The 15,182-nt window shown below is 46.9% G+C and overlaps 1 protein-coding gene across 1 annotated transcript in view; it reads right to left on the reverse strand.

Moving 5' to 3' along the window:
* Nucleotides 1-15,182, reverse strand: part of LOC132384392 (uncharacterized) — a 214,422-nt gene that overhangs the window by 130,220 nt on the left and 69,020 nt on the right. Inside the window, exons 4-8 of the mRNA XM_059955498.1 lie at nucleotides 5,868-6,015; nucleotides 5,472-5,548; nucleotides 4,445-4,609; nucleotides 1,701-1,848; nucleotides 1,305-1,381 (exon numbers count right to left, since the gene is read on the reverse strand). Of these exons, the coding sequence (XP_059811481.1) occupies nucleotides 1,305-1,381; nucleotides 1,701-1,848; nucleotides 4,445-4,609; nucleotides 5,472-5,548; nucleotides 5,868-6,015 (615 nt within the window). The remainder of the gene's footprint in view (nucleotides 1-1,304; nucleotides 1,382-1,700; nucleotides 1,849-4,444; nucleotides 4,610-5,471; nucleotides 5,549-5,867; nucleotides 6,016-15,182) is intronic.

The following is a 15,182-nucleotide window of genomic DNA, read 5'->3' on the forward strand; positions in this document are numbered from 1 at the left end:
TGGTGAAGCCCCACCCCTGATGTGACTGACAGCTGGTGAAGCCCCACCCATTATGTGACTGACATTTGGTGAAACCCCACCCCTGATATGACTGACAGCTGGTGAATCCCCTCCCCTGATGTGACTGACAGATGGTGAAGACCCACCCCTGATATGACTGACAGCTGAAGCCCCACCCCTGATATGACTGACAGCTGGTGAATCCCCACCCCTTATGTGACTGACATCTGGTGAAGTCCAATCCATGATGTGACTGACATCTGGTGAAGCTCCACCCCTGATGTGACAGACAGCTGGTGAAGCCCCACCCCTGATGTGACTGAAATCAGGTTAAGCCCCACCCCTGATGTGACTGATATCTGGTGAAGTCCCACCCCTGATGTGACTGACATCTGGTGAAGCCCCACCCCTGATGTGACTGACATCTGGTGAAGCTCCACCCCTGATGTGACTGACAGCTGGTGAAACCCCGCCCCTGATGTGACTGACAGCTGGTGAAACCCCACCCCTGATGTGACTGAAATCAGGTGAAGCCCCACCCCTGATGTGACTGACATCTGGTGAAGCTCCACCCCTGATGTGACTGACAGCTGGTGAAACCCCGCCCCTGATGTGACTGACAGCTGGTGAAACCCCACCCCTGATGTGACTGACATCTGGTGAAGCCCCACCCCTTATGTGACTGAGATCTGGTGAAGCTCCACCCCTGATGTGACAGACAGCTGGTGAAGCCCCACCCCTGATGTGACTGAAATCAGGTTAAGCCCCACCCCTGATGTGACTGACATCTGGTGAAGCCCCACCCCTGACGTGACTGAAATCAGGTTAAGCCCCACCCCTGATGTGACTGAAATCAGGTTAAGCCCCACCCCTGATGTGACTGATATCTGGTGAAGTCCCACCCCTGATGTGACTGACATCTGGTGAAGCCCCACCCCTGATGTGACTGACATCTGGTGAAGCCCCACCCCTGATGTGACTGACAGCTGGTGAAGCCCCACCCCTGATGTTCCTCACTTTGGGTTCAGATGCAAAGCCCAGACAGAGCCTCAGTAAAAATTTTACCGACATTCAGAGAATTCACCAGCTCTGAATACATGGAACGACAGCCCAGCTCCTGGGAAACTCGAGGAAGTTGGAACTCCTCCATCAGACTCCATGAGGATCTAGGGCTGGAGTGTGATCTGGGTAACTGTGGGAAGCCCTCTCAGGGAGTTTGAGATCTGTGTTTGTATTTGTACGTGAAGGGATCTGTCATCAGTCAGACCCTCTCTGGAAATAACTGAGCCACGCTCTGACCCTACCGTTTAACCAGCCTGATTTCTTCCCGCAGCAGCAACCCTGTGGAACGACCGTCTCGGGAATCTTCCATCCTCCGGAACTGAAACAACAATCAGAGAGTCAGTCCCTGATCTGAGGGAGTTTATTCACTCAGAGAGACAAGGGAAATTACACTCACCCTGTCCGTACCCTGTCTCTGGTCAATAACACCCCAATCCTGGGAACTCCCTCTCTGTTGTACCTCCCCCTTGTCTCGACCCCGCGAATGTGGGATCTCCCCTCTCCCTGTGTTTACTCCCCATCTCAGTGTAGTCACTGATGATCCCGGTCTCCCTGCATTTCCCATTCATACACCCCTTGTTCCCCTGTTTACATTCCCTTCTGTGTCCAGTTTCTCAGTGATTATCTCTTCACTTTACCTGTTAAATCTGTACCATCCCACTGCAAGATTTTTATCTCCCTTCCATTGTCCACCGGTATACTTTGTGCAGTTACAATCCGTGCTCCTCCAGGGCTGATCCAGGACGGTGTGGTTTACACATGGATCACCGAGTGCGGAGTCTGTGACTGAGGGACAGAACGATGTTCAGTGTTAATGTACAGCTCACGTTCCCCATCCTCTTTCTCTGACAATCACAACCCCCATCTGCACTTCCACCCTCAGGAACCCCTGGGCAAGGGATGTCCTTGAGTCAGTGGGGGTGGTGGTGAGCTGACTTCTTGATCTGCTGCAGTCCTTGATATGTGGGGACACCCACATTGATTTCGCGAGTTCCAGGGTTTTGACCCAGAGATGCTGAAGGAACAGCAATGTATTTCCAAGTCAGAACAGTGTGTGGCTTAAAGGGAGAATTCCAGAAAATTTCCCACAAGCACACCCCTTCCCATGGCTCCCTCTCAGCTCCCCCCCGATAGTCACCTTACTTCATCCCAAACCCAAGACCTTAATCCCATCCCCAACCTTCAGTCTTTCTCCACTTCCGCTTCTTCTGCTGCCTCCTCCCACGTTCCTTCCTCACCTCATGGTCTTCTCTCCACCTCGGTCTTTCCACTCCTACCCCTCCAGTCTCCTTCACTCTTCCTCACCACAGATTTTACAATGTTTTTGAACTCCCCATATGTGGCAGGGCAGACTGGGCCAGATGGATACAGGAAAGATAGGAAGCTTTAAAGGGTGTGCTCAGGCATTTTCACTGAGGCTGTTTCTCTTGGTCAATGAGTCCAGGACAAGGGGCCACAGACTTAGATTTAGAGGGTACCCATTTAAAACAGAGATGAGGAGAAATTTTTTAGCCAGAGGGTCGTGGATTTATGGAATTTGTTGCCACATTCAGCTGTGGAGGCGCAATCATTGAGGGTGTTTAAGGAGGAGATTAATAAGTATCTAATCAGTCAGGGTATCAAGGGACATGGAGAAAAAGCCGGAAATCAGAACTAGATGGGAGAATAGTTTAGCTCATGGTGGAGTGGCGGAGCAGAATCAATGGGCCAAATGGCCCACTTCTGCTCCTTTGCCTTGTGATCTTTTATCATTGGAGCAGACAAGGATGAGAGGTGACTTGATAAAGGCGTACAAGATGGTAAGGGGCATCAATCGAACAGACATTTTTCCAGCGTGTAAGTGGCTAATACTAGGGGTCATAATTTTCAAAGGTAATTTTTTTAAACCTAGAGCGGTCGGTGCATGGAATGTCCTGTCAGGGGTGGTGGTAGAGTCAGATATATTAGGGGCATTTAAGAAACTCCCAGACAGGAACTGAAGTTACCTACACTAGGTCAGGAGTCTGATGGTTTGAGGGGTAGTGTGGGAGCTAAGGCTCCTGTACCTCCTTCCCGATGGTAGCAGTGAGAGGACAGCATGGACTGGATGGTGGGGTCCTTGATGATGGATGCTGCTTGTAGATGTGTTTAGTGGTGGGGAGGGCTTTTCCTGTGATGGACTGGGCTGCATCCACTACTGTTCTGATCTTGGGCATTGGTGTTTCCATATCAGGCTGTCATGCAACCAGACTGAAATACTCTCCACCACACATCTATAGAAGTTGGTCGAAGCTTTAGGTGACAGACTGAATCTGTGCAAACTTCTCAGAAAGTCGAGGAGCTGCCATGCCTTCTTTGTAATGACACTTACATACTGGTCCCAGGACTGATCCTCTTATCGTACAAGATGTCCGTTCAAGAGTCTGATGACATTGGGGGTAGAAGCTGTCCTTGAGCCTGGTGGTACGTGCTTTCAGACTTTAGTATCGTTACTTTAGGTCGTTACTGTTGGTGCCATAACACAATCGCTCGACAGTGAGAAGGAACCCAAACTTGGCATCAGTGTTGTGCAAACGAGCAAACCTTTCGTCCATTTCTCTGTGAAGACGGTCAAGTGTTCCCTTCATGAACTCTTTCCATTTCCTCCTCAGCTTTTAACCCAGCATCTGAAGAGAATTCTTTAATCACTCTCCGAGGATGGCTTGCCTGACTTTAATAGAAACTGTTCAGTGGCGTCCCCCCCCACCCCGCAAGTGGAGCATTCTGACTGGCTGCATCACCACCTGGTATGTGGGGACGGTGCGATTGGCCAAGATTGAAATAAGTTGCAAAAACTTGCAAAATTTACCATCAAGGGTACTAGTCTCCGTGTACCTGAGAAATCTTCAAGGAGGGATGCCTTAGGAAGGTGACATCCATCATTAAGGATCCCCACCACCCAGGACAAGCTCTCTTCACACTGTTACCTTCAGGTAGGAGGTACAGAAGCCTGAAGGCACACACCTAGTGATTCAGGAACAGCTCTTCCCCTCTGCCATCCGATTCCTAAATGGACATTGAACCCATGAACACAACCTCCCTACTTTTCTCATTTCTGTTCATTTGCACTTCCTATTTACTTAACTATTTAATAGTCATATCTATGCTTGATGTAACTCAGTTTGTTTTCCCTATATCCATTTATCATGTATCGCAATGTACTGCTGCCATAAAGTTAACATGTTCCACAACATAACTCTGTGATATAAATCCTGATTCGGAGACAGGTCCCTCACACAGGGAGTTGTGAGCGACTGAAATTCCCCACAAGGGGTGGTAGAGTCAGATACATTAGACTTTCGCTCTTTCCCTCACCCTCCACCCCATCTCCACACTCCAGTGTCACTGGGGAACGATGACCCACCTGTACAGTACACAGAATCATTCCTGGTTGTAGGCTCCAGCCGATACACAAAGTAACCAGAGCAGTTTTTCACCCTGATCTCCTGGTACTTCTCACAGGGGTTTTCATCCTTGCTGAAGCAGACAGTCCTGGTCACCTCACCCTCTCCCACGTTGGGATGGGGACCTGGAATGAGATTTAGAAACTCTGTAAAATATACCCGGTCCCACAGTACAGCAGGGAATGTGAATCAGGACCCACTGTAAATCAGTCAGCAGTGATGTGCTCTCTTCACACTTCCCACCCCACCCTCCCTACAGCACCTGGTCTGAGAGTCCCCTAGGTGTTTAGTCTGGTAACAAAAATGCCTCTCATGTTGTGACTGACACCAGGTGAGGCCCTGATGCAGTATGATTGACAGAATGAGAAGCCCAGACCCTGATGTGACTGACAGCTGGTGAAGCCCCACCCCTGGTGACTGACAGCTGAAGCCCCACCCCTGATGTGACTGACATCCGGTGAAGCCCCACCCCTGATGTGACTGACAACTGGTGAAACTCCACCCCTGATGTGACTGACAGCTGGTGAAGCCCCACCCCTGATGTGACTGACATCTGGTAAATCCCCACCCCTGATGTGACTGACAGCTGGTGAAGCCCCACTCCTGATATGACTGACAGCTGGTGAAGCCCCACCCCTGATGTGACTGACATCTGGTGAAACTCCACCCCTGATGTGACTGACAGCTGGTGAAGCCCCACCCCCGATGTTCCTCACTTTGGGTTCAGATGCAAAGTCCAGACTGAGCCACTGTAAAAATTTCACCGACATTCAGAGAATTCTCTAGCTCTGAATACAGGGAACCACGACCCAACACCTGGGAGTCTCCAGGAAGCCGGAGCTCCTCCACCAGACTCCACAAGGATCCAGGTCTGGAGTGCGGTCTGGGTAACTGTGGGAAGCCCTCTCAGGGAGGTGGAGTTCTGTGTTTGTATCTGAAGAGATCTGGTCATCAGTCTGACCTTCTCCGAAAATAAAAAAACCCTACCGTTTAACCAGCCTGGGTTCTCCCCGGAGCAGTGATACTCTGGAACGACCGTCTCGGGAATCTTCCATCCTCCGGAACTGAAACAACAATCAGAGAGTCAGTCCCTGATCTGAGGGAGTTTATTCACTCAGAGAGACATGGGAAATTACACTCACCCTGTCCGTACCCAGTCTCTGGTCAGTAACACCCCATTCCTGGGAATTCCTCTCTGTTGTACCTCCCCCTTGCCTCTACCCTGAGAATGTGGGATCTTCCCTCTACCTGTATTTACTCCCCATCTCAGTGTAGTCACTGGTGATCCCGGTCTCCCTGCATTTCCCATTCACACACCCCTTGTTCCCCTGTTTACATTCCCCTTCTGTGTCCAGTTTCTCAATGATTATCTCCTCACTTTACCTGTTAAATCTGTACCATCTCACAGCAAGATTTTTATCATTCATCAACTCTCCACCGGTACACTCAGTGTTGGAACAATTCGTGCTCCTCCAGGGCTGATCCAGGACGGTGTGGGTTACACACGGATCACCGAGTGCGGAGTCTGTGACTGAGGGACAGAACGATGTTCAGTGTTAATGTACAGCTCACGTTCCCCATCCTCTTTCTCTGCCAACCACAACCCCCATCTGCACTTCCACTTAGCAACCCCTAAGCAGCAATAATTTTGTTATTTTTTCATCAAAAGGGACAAGAGTTTCTGAGGTTGAGCCAGTGTTTAACTGTTGAACCAGAGATGTCCTGGAGAAGGTGGTGGTGATAAGCTGACTTCTTGAAATGCTGCAGTCCTTGATGTGTGGGGACACCCACATTGATTTCAGGAGTTCCAGGGTTTTGACCCAGAGATGCTGAAGGAACAGCAAAGTATTTCCAAGTCAGAACAGTGTGTGGCTTCGAGGGAAACTTCGAGGGAAACTTCCAGAAACTTCCCATGGCTCCCTCTCAGCATTGGGTCCCCCCCACCCCAGTCACCTCACGTCATCCCACACTCCAGACCTTAATCCCATCCCCAATCTCCAGTCTCCCTCCACTTTCCCTTCCTCTGCTGCCTGCTCCCCACTTTCCTTCCTCTCCCCATGGTGTTCCCTCCACCTTAGTCTTACCCCCTCCTACCCCTCCAGTCTCCTTCACTCTTCCCCCATTCCCTCCTCCCCACCACAGATTTTACAATGTTTTTGAACTCCCCATACGTGACAGGGCAGACTGGGTTGGATGGCTTTCGGAAAGATAGGAAGCTTTGGAGAGTGTGCTCAGGCTTTTATCATTGGAGCAGACAGGGATGAGAGGTGACTTGACAAGATGGTAAGAGACATCAATCGAACAGAGACATTTTTCCAGAGTCTAAGTGGCTAATATGAGGGGTCATAATTTTCAAAGGTATTTTTTTTCTAAACATAAGTGCTGGGTGCATGGAATGTCCTGTCAGTGTGGTGGTAGAGTCAGATATATCAGGGGCATTTAAGAAACTACCCGACAGGAACTGAAGTTACCTACACCAGTTCAGGAGTCTGATAGTTTGAAGGGAATTGTAGGACCCATGGCTCTTGTAACTCCTTCCCGATGGCAGCAGTGAGAGGACAGCATGGACTGGATGGTGATGTCCTTGATGATGGATGCTGCTTGTAGATGTGTCTAATGGTGGGCGGGGCTTTTCCTGTGATGGACTGGGCTGCACCCACGACTGTTCTGATCTTGGTCACTGGTGTTACCATACCAGGCCGGGATGGGACCAGTCAGAAGTACTCTCCACAGCGCTTCTATAGAAGTTGATCAACATTTTTGGTGACAGACTGAATCTGTGCAAACTTCTCAGAAAGTCGAGGAGCTGCCATGCCTTCTTTATAATGACACTTACATACTGGTCCCAGGACAGATCCTCTTATCGTACAAGATGTCCGTTCAAGAGTCTGATGACAGTGGGGGTAGAAGCTGTCCTTGAGCCTGGTGGTACGTGCTTTCAGACTTTTGTATCTACTGCCCGATGGGAGGGGAGATGAGAGACTGTCCGGGGTGGGGTCTTTGATTACGCTGGCTGCTTTACTGAGGCAGCAAGAAGGGTAAACAGAGTCTGTCTGTACTTCTTGTCACAGTAATTCCAATATTCTAATAATTTCTGCTTAAATAATCTAATAATAATTAGCTTATAATAACAAATTGTAACTGAAGACACAGCCGATTTCTATAGATGTACTGTGAAGAATATTATAATTGGACACCATTTTGACCATCTATTGTACAACACTCCCCAGACACCATTTTGACCATCTATTGTACAACACTCCCCAGACACCATTTTGACCATCTATTGTACATCACTCCCCGGGCACCATCTTGACCATCGATTGTACAACACTCCCCAGACACCATCTTGACCATCTATTGTACAACACTCCCCAGACACCATCTTGACCATCCATAGTGCAACACTCCCCAGACACCATCTTAACCGTCTATTGTACAACACTCCCCAGACACCATCTTGACCATCTACAGTGCAACACTCCCCAGACACCATCTTGACCAACGATTGTACAACAATCCACAGACACCGTCTTGACCATCGATTGTACAACACTCCCCGGACACCATCTTGACCATCTACAGTGCAACACTCCCCAGACACCATCTTGACCATCTATTGTACAACACTCCCCAGACACCATCTTGACCGTCTATTGTACAACAGTCCCCAGACACCATCTTGACCATCTACATTGCAACACTCCCCAGACACCATCTTGACCAACGATTGTACAACAATCCACAGACACCGTCTTGACCATCTATAGTATAACACTCCCCAGACGCCATCTTAACCAACTATTGTACAACTGTCCCCAGACACCATCTTGACTATCGATTGTACAACACTCCACAGACACCATTGTAAAGGGGGTTTCTTTTTTTTCTTTGTTACTGTTGGGAAAGGGTTTCCTTTTGTTAACTAGCAGGAATGCTAATTTACTGATAACGAGAATGGTATTCGTTTGTAAACCAAATGGGGATTAATGTTCTTTCTTCTGAGTCTGTAAGCTTTTGTTGATGGGCTTTTGGGCAGATCGGCGCGAGGGGGTTGAGAGAGAGGACGCAATGCTCTAAGCTGGGCGAAGATCGGACCCCAAAGGGGGGTCCGAGGCCGGGAGATTCTCCGAGGAAGGGGGGGATGAAGCTAGATGTGCTTGGTTGACCACTCGGAGGGTCCTGAGCTGTTTGGAGAGTCGAGGAGTTCGGAGGGTCCTGAGCTGCGAGTCGAGGAGTTCGGTGGGGATCGAATGGTGGCCAGAAGACTTCAGTAATTGAGCTCCAACGGTTGTGCACGAAGTGGTTTGGACTTTGATAAGTTTGGCGCCTTTTCTTTAATTTTCTCTTCATATGTACTGTATCGTTATTAATCACTTAGTTATAGTAACCTTTATAAATTGTACTCATTTAATCGCATATGGTGTACTGTCTGGTTTTGGGCGAGGCGGGGACATCACACAGCATCCACACCAGCTGATTATCCAGTTTGGCGGGGCCGAGGGCTGCTCCCCCTAGACCAGAACGAGCTGAGCGAGCCTGAGGCGACCCAGGGAGTTACACCATCTTGACCAACAACAGTCCCCAGACACCATCTTGACTATCGATTGTACAACACTCTCCAGACACCATCTTGACCGTCGATTGTACATCACTCCCCACACACCATCTTGATCATCGATTGTTCAACATTCCCCAGACACCATCTTGGCTATCGATTGCACAACACCACCCAGACACCATATTGACTATTGATTGTACAACACACACCAGACTAAATTTTGACTATCGATTGTACAACATTCCCCAGACACCATCATGACCATCTATTGTACGACACATCACAGACACCATCTTGACTATCCATTGTACAACACGTCCGAGACACCATCTTGTCCATCGATAGTACAACACTCCCCAGACACTGTCTTGACTATCGAATGTACAACACTCCCCAGACACCTTCTTGACCATCGAAAGTACAACAGTCCCCAGACACCATTTTGACTATCGATTGTACAACACTCCCCTGGCACCATCTTGATAATCTATTCTACAACACTCCTCAGACACAATCTTGACCATCGATTGTACAACACTCCCCAGATACCAACCTGATCATCAATTGTACAACACTCCCCACACACCATCTTGATCATCAATTGGACAACACACCCCAGACACCATCTTGACCAGCTATTGTACAACATTCTCCAGAGACCATCTCGACTATCGATTGTACAACACCACCCAGACACCATCTTGACTATCTATAGTACAACACTCCCCAGACACCATCTTGACTACTGATTGTACAACACTCCCCAGACACCATTTTGACTACCAATTGTACAACACTCCCCAGACACAATCTTGACCATCGAATGTACAACAGTCCCAGGACACCATTTTGACTATCGATTGTACAACACACCCCAGCACCATCTTGATAATCTATTGTACAACACTCCTCAGACACAATCTTGACCATCTATTGCACAACACTCCCCAGATACCATCTTGACTATCGAATGTACAACATTCCCTTGGCACCATATTGACCATCAATTGTTCAACACACCCTGCGCACCATCTTGACTATCTATTGTACAACTCCCGTCAGACACCATCTTGATCATCGATTGTACAACACTCCCCAGACACCATCCTGACTATCGATTGTACAACACTACCCAGACACCATCTTGACCATCTATTGTAGAACATTCCCCAGACACCATCTTGGCTATCAATTATACAACACCACCCAGACACCATATTAACTATTGATTGTACAACACACACCAGACTAAATTTTGACTATTGATTGAACAACACTCCCCAGACACCATCTTGACCATCTACAGTACAACACTCCACAGACACCATCTTGACCATCTATTGTACGACACTCCACAGACACCATCTTGACTATCAATTGTACAACACTACCCAGACACCAACTAGACGATCTATTGTACAACAGTCCCCAGACACCATTTTGACTATCGATTGTACAACACTCCCCTGGCACCATCTTGATAATCTATTGTACAACACTCCTCAGACACAATCTTGACCATCGATTGTACAAAACTCCCCAGATACCAACCTGATCATCGATTGTACAACAATCCCCAGACACCATTTTGACCATCTATTATTTAACACACACCAGAATCCATTTTGACTATCGATTGTACAACACTAACCAGACACCATACTGATCATCAATTGGACAACACCACCCAGACACCATCTTGACTATCTATAGTACAACACTCCCCAGACACCATCTTGACTATTTATAGTACAACACTCCCCAGACACCATCTTGACTATTGATTGTACAACACTCCCCAGACACCATTTTGACCATCTATTATTTAGCACACACCAGAATACATTTTGACTATCGATTATACAACACTAACCAGACACCATACTGACCACCTATTGGACAACAAACCCCAGACACCATTTTGACTACCAATTGTACAACACTCCCCAGACACCATCTAGACGATATATTGTACGACAGTCCTCAGACACCATCTTGACCATCTATTGTACGACAGTCCCCAGACACCATTTTGACTATCGATTGTACAACACCACCGGCACCATCTTGATAATCTATTGTACAACACTCCTCAGACACAATCTTGACCATCGATTGTACAACACTCCTCAGATACCAACCTGATCATCAATTGTACAACAAAGCCCACACACCATCTTGATCATCAATTGGACAACACACCCCAGACACCATCTTGACCATCTATTGTACAACATTCTCCAGAGACCATCTCGACTATCGACTGTACAACACCACCTAGACACCATCTTGACTATCTATAGTACAACACTCCCCAGAAACCATCTTGACTATCTATAGTACAACACTAACCAGACACCATACTGACCACCTATTGGACAGCAAACCCCAGACACCATTTTGACTACCAATTGTACAACACTCCCCAGACACCATCTAGACGATCTATTGTACAGCAGTCTCCAGACACTATCTTGACTATCGAATGTACATCACTCCCCACATACCATCTTGATCATCGATTGTTCAACACTCCCCAGACACCATCTTGCCCATCTATTGTAAAACATTCCCCAGACGCCATCTTGGCTATCAGTTATACAACACCACCCAGACACCATATAAACTATTCATTGTACAACACACCAGACTAAATTTTGACTGTCGATTGAACAACACTCCCCAGATACCAACCTGATCATCAATTGTACAACACTCCCCACACACCATCTTGATCATCAATTGGACAACACACCCCAGACACCATCTTGACCAGCTATTGTACAACATTCTCCAGAGACCATCTCGACTATCGATTGTACATCACCACCCAGACACCACCTTGACTATCTATAGTACAACACTCCCCAGACACCATCTTGACTACTGATTGTACAACACTCCCCAGACACCATTTTGACTACCAATTGTACAACACTCCCCAGACACAATCTTGACCATCGAATGTACAACAGTCACAGGACACCATTTTGACTATCGATTGCACAACACACCCCAGCACCATCTTGATAATCTATTGTACAACACTCCTCAGACACAATCTTGACCATCTATTGCACAACACTCCCCAGATACCATCTTGACTATCGAATGTACAACATTCCCTTGGCACCATCTTGACCATCAATTATTCAACACTCCCTGCGCACCATCTTGGCCATCTATTGCACAACATTCCCCAGATACCATCTTGACTATTGATTGTATAACACACACCAGACTAAATTTTGACTATCGATTGTACAACACCCCACGGCACCATCTTGATAATCTATTGTACAACACTCCAAAGACACTATCATGACTATCAAATGTACAACCCTCCCCAGACACCATCTTGACCATCGAATGTACAACAGTCCCCAGACACCATTTTGACTATCGATTGTACAACAACCCCGGCACCATCTTGATAATCTATTGTACAACACTCCACAGACACCATCTTAACTATCAATTGTACAACACTACCCAGATACCATCTAGATGATCAATTGTACAACAATCCCCACACGCCATCTTGATCATCAATTGTACAACACACCCCAGACACCATCTTGACCATCTATTTTACAACATTCTCCAGAGACCATCTCGAATATCGATTGTACAACACCACCCAGACACCATCTTGACTATCTATAGTACAACACTCCCCAGACACCATCTTGACTATGAATTGTACAACACTCCCCAGACACCATCTTGACCATCGAATGTACAAAAGTCCCCAGACACCATTTTGACTATCGATTGTACAACACCCCCCGGCACCATCTTGATAATCTATTGTACAACACTCCACAGACACTATCTTGACTATCAAATGTACAACACTCCCCAGACACCATCTTGACCATCGAATGTACAAAAGTCCCCAGACACCATTTTGACTATCGATTGTACAACACCCCCCCGGCACCATCTTGATAATCTATTGTACAACACTCCACAGACACTATCTTGACTATCAAATGTACAACACTCCCCAGACACCATCTTGACCATCGAATGTACAAAAGTCCCCAGACACCATTTTGACTATCGATTGTACAACAACCCCGGCACCATCTTGATAATCTATTGTACAACACTCCACAGACACCATCTTAACTATCAATTGTACAACACTACCCAGATACCATCTAGATGATCAATTGTACAACAATCCCCACACACCATCTTGATCATCAATTGGACAACACACCCCAGACACCATCTTGACAATCTATTTTACAACATTCTCCAGAGACCATCTCGACTATCGATTGTACAACACCACCCAGACACAATCTTGACTATCTATAGTACAACACTCCCCAGACACCATCTTGACCATCGAATGTAAAACACTCCCCAGACTCCATCTAGACCATTGAATGTACAGCAGTCCCCAGACAGCATTTTGACTATCGATTGTACAACACCCCCCGGCACCATCTTGATAATCTATTGTACAACACTCCACATCGATTGTACAAAACTCCCCAGATACCAAGCTGAATATCGATTGTACAACAATCCCCAGACACCATTTTGACCATCTATTATTTAACACACACCAAAATCCATTTTGACTATCGATTGTACAACACTAACCAGACACCATACTGATCATCAATTGTACAACACCACCCAGACACCATCTTGACTATCTATAGTACAACACTCCCCAGACACCATCTTGACTATCTACAGTACAACACTCCCCAGACACCATCTTGACTATTGATTGTACAACACTCCCCAGACACCATTTTGAGCATCTATTATTTAGCACACACCAGAATCCATTTTGACTATCGATTGTACAACACTAACCAGACACCATACTGACCACCTATTGTACAACAAACCCAGACACCATCTTGTCCATCTATTGTACGACACTCCACAGACACCATCTTGACTATCAATTGTACAACACTACCCAGATACCATCTAGATGATCTATTGTACAGCAGTCCCCAGACACTATCTTGACTATCAAATGTACAACACTCCCCAGACACCATCTTGACCATCGAATGTACAACAGTCCCCAGACACCATTTTGACTATCGATTGTACAACACCCCCCCGGCACCATCTTGATAATCTATTCTACAACACTCCTCAGACACAATCTTGACCATCGAATGTACAACAGTCACCAGATACCAACCTGATCATCAATTGTACAACAATCCCCAGACACCATCTTGACCATCTATTGTACAACATTCTCCAGAGACCATCTCGACTATCGATTGTACAACACCACCCAGACACCATCTTGACTATTGATTGTACAACACTCCCCAGACACCATTTTGACCATCTGTTATTTAACACACACCAGAATCCATTTTGACTATCGATTGTACAACACCCCCCAGCACCATCTTGATAACCTATTGTACAACACTCCTCAGACACAATCTTAACCATTGATTGTACAACACTCCCCAGAAACCAACCTGATCATCGATTGTACAACACTCCCCAGACAGCATCTTGGCCATCTATTGCACAACATTCCCCAGATACCATCTTGACTATCGAATGTTAAACATTCCCTTGGCACCATCGTGACCATTAATTGTTCAACACTCCCTGCGCACCATCCTGACCATATATTGTACAACTCTCGTCAGACACCATCTTGACCATCTATTGTACAACACTCCCCAGACACCATCCTGACTATCGACTGTACAACACTACCCAGACCCCATCTTGACCATCGATTGTACATCACTCCCCACACACAATCTTGATCATCGATTCTTCAACACTCCCCAGACACCATCTTGACTATCGATTGAAGAACACTCCACAGACACCTTCTTGACCATCAATAGAACAACTCTCCCCAGACACCATTTTGACCATCTATTGTACAACACACCCCAGACACTATCTTGTACAACACTCTCCAGACACCATCTTGACCATCTACTGCACAACACTCCCCAGATACCATCTTGGCTCTCCAATGTACAACACTCCCTTGGCACTATCTTGACCATCAATTGTACAAAACTCAGCAGACAGCATCTTCACCATCTATTCTGCAACACTCCCTAGACACAATCTTGACGATTGATTGTACAACACTCCCATACACCATCTTG

This window comes from Hypanus sabinus, chromosome 32 (assembly GCF_030144855.1).
Source record: "Hypanus sabinus isolate sHypSab1 chromosome 32, sHypSab1.hap1, whole genome shotgun sequence".
Taxonomy (NCBI): domain Eukaryota; kingdom Metazoa; phylum Chordata; class Chondrichthyes; order Myliobatiformes; family Dasyatidae; genus Hypanus; species Hypanus sabinus.